This window comes from Apaloderma vittatum, unplaced genomic scaffold (assembly GCF_000703405.1).
Source record: "Apaloderma vittatum isolate BGI_N311 unplaced genomic scaffold, ASM70340v1 scaffold22946, whole genome shotgun sequence".
Lineage (NCBI taxonomy): Eukaryota > Metazoa > Chordata > Aves > Trogoniformes > Trogonidae > Apaloderma > Apaloderma vittatum.
The window spans coordinates 80,517-82,985 of NW_009722624.1; the positions used below are offsets into that span (position 1 = coordinate 80,517).

The 2,469-nt window shown below is 54.7% G+C and overlaps 1 protein-coding gene across 1 annotated transcript; it reads right to left on the reverse strand.

The window, feature by feature from the left end:
• Positions 1–1,705: 1,705 nt before the first annotated feature.
• On the reverse strand, positions 1,706–2,031 carry LOC104275783 (homeobox protein Hox-B1; the record flags this gene model as incomplete). The annotated part of the gene is made up of 1 exon (XM_009871830.1): positions 1,706–2,031. A coding segment is annotated over one exon (326 nt), but the record flags the coding sequence as incomplete, so codon positions are not given.
• Positions 2,032–2,469: the final 438 nt, after the last annotated feature.

Below are 2,469 nucleotides of genomic sequence, written 5' to 3' on the forward strand. Positions count from 1 at the left end.
TGCGGTGCGTTACTGTTATTGTGGAAAACACCTTTTTTTTCACGGATCACTTTGGCAAGCCGAAAGAAGGAAACAAAATTGACGTTTCGTTTTGGTTTGGGGGTGGATCAGCCTCACAGAACTGCTCGGTAGAAGTGAGAAACTCGCTTTGCGACCCCGACCCCAAATCCGTTCCAGTTCACGTTGCTGCCCCGGTAATGCAGATCTCCTTCCGTGCCAGGATGCTGCCACCGAGGAGGAGGAGGATTTTCTGTTGTCATCAGGCCTCGTTGTGTTGTGACATAACTCCACGTGGGAAGGGCCGCGTTTTTCTCCGGTCCTGGCTCGGCGATTTGCTTTAAAAGTCCCCGAATCGAAGGCGGCCGATGCCAGGCGGGGATGTCGGAGGGTGCCCGTAGGAAGCAGGATCGGGCGTTTTGTTTTGGAGCTTTGGCAGCAGCCAGAGACCTTTCCTTCCTCCTCCTCCTCCTCCTCCTCTCTCTAAGCCCGGGCTCCCCCCTCCCCGTGTCGCACATTTCCCCGAACGGGAGTGATTTCCATTTCGCTTAAAGTCGAGAGGGCTTACATGTGGAAAAAAGTAAACTTTATTAGACTGAGGTAGTTTCTTTTCGAGATACAGAGCACGGGGAAGGGAGTGGAGGGGAAATAGGAGATTCCGATTAAGAAACCGCTAGTTTTTTCCCGATGACGTGGCTTTTTCCCTTTAAAACGACCTTTTTGACAAAAGGTGCCGTGGTTTTCAGTCCGTCCTACCCTAAAGTTTCTCACGGGGAAGGGAAAAAATTTAGCCATGGTTAAGTAACGTTTTTATCCGACTCCGATAAGCCTAAGAGGGTGGGGGTGCAAGGAATCGTGCTACTTCGCTCCAAGACTTCAGGCTATGGAGACGTACAATAAATAGCGGTGGCAGGGGGAGCCAAGCCCCGCAGCCCCCCCGCAGCCTTGTGCCCATCTACCTTCACACCTCTGCGACAGCGACCATTGCCCAAAGTACCCCAGGGTCAGCCTCGGCTCATTTTCTCCGCCAGCACAATCCTCCCTCCCCCAGGATGGGTAACAGGCGTAGTCGCAGAGCATGTAGAAAACCCTGTAAAGCAGTAATAGTGCAAAATGGTAGCAGGAGTTGCTTTTTTTTTTTTCCTCGGTGTCTAGGTCTTTGCAGAAGCCTCTAGCATCTTGGGCTACTCGGATTTCACTCCGAGATACGTATAACGGTAAATAGAAGGGAAACAAAACAAAATACGCAAAGCTAGCTTTTTTTTTTTTTTTACGACCTCACAGGGAGGAAAAATACATCAAACGTCGGGTTCTTGCAGGCAAAAGTCGTTGTGCACATTTTGAAAACTGGAGGAAACTAAATTCGTTTTCAAGTTTCTGGAGTTGAAAGTGCAGTTCCTATAGGGGGTGGAGAAGGAAGAGGGAGGAACGTCCCTGAGACAAGCGCCTATTGCTAAGGATGCACGAGGACACGGCTGCTCCTTTGGAGTCCAGTGTCTTACAAAGGGTCTATAAATTAAGAGAGAGAAATGCGAGCGGGAGAGCTGGTGTCACACGTGTGGAGCCACAGGGACGGCTCGCAGGGAAGCGTGGCCTTGCTCCCACGCGTGTGTGCAGACGGGGCCGTGGTGTGAGGTGCGGGTGTGTCTGTTGGCAGGGACCCCGAAGGCAGCCCCGTCTGGTCCCCGCACCCCTGCGGGGACATATTTCAGGAAGACACGGAGCTGGGAGAGGCCTCAGGTGAGGTGCAGTTGGACTGATCCGAGGCTTCACTCGCTTCCTTGGCCGACCTGGAAGCAGCAGCCGGGGCGAGACCTTCCTTTTCCCTCTTCTTCTGCTTCATCCGCCTGTTCTGGAACCAGATCTTGACCTGGGTTTCGTTGAGCTCCAGGGTAGCGGCGATCTCCACCCTTCGGGCCCGGGTGAGGTACTTGTTAAAGTGAAACTCCTTCTCCAGCTCCGTCAGCTGCTTGGTGGTGAAGTTGGTGCGGATGGTGTTGGGCTGGCCCAGCAGTCCGTACTCCGACACTTTAGCTGTTAAAAGAGCAAACACCGACAGGGCAGGAGCGGCCAGAGCAAGCCCCTCGCTGGGATGGGGCGGGGGGGGCTGTGGGTGCGGGTTTTCCCCCTCCCCCCCATCTCCTGCGCATTTGGTCCCTCCACCTCCCGCATCTTCGTGCTCCCCCCCAAATCCTGAGCTCCCCCCGGCTTCCCAGCGCAGGGACACAACCTGGAGGGAACAGAACACGCCGGGCTCCGCAGAGGTGCCCTCCCCTCCTTCCCTTGCGACCATTCCCCCCAGTTCCCTGCAAACTGCCCTGGGACCTGAGACTTGAGTGTGCGTGGGAAGGTGTGGAAGGGGAGGGTGAAGATGGGGGGGAAGGAGGAGAGAAGGTTGTGATTTAAGGAAGGTTGTGGAGAAGGAAGCTGAACAATAGAGGAGATGGAAGCCACGGCTGTGGAAGAAGCAGG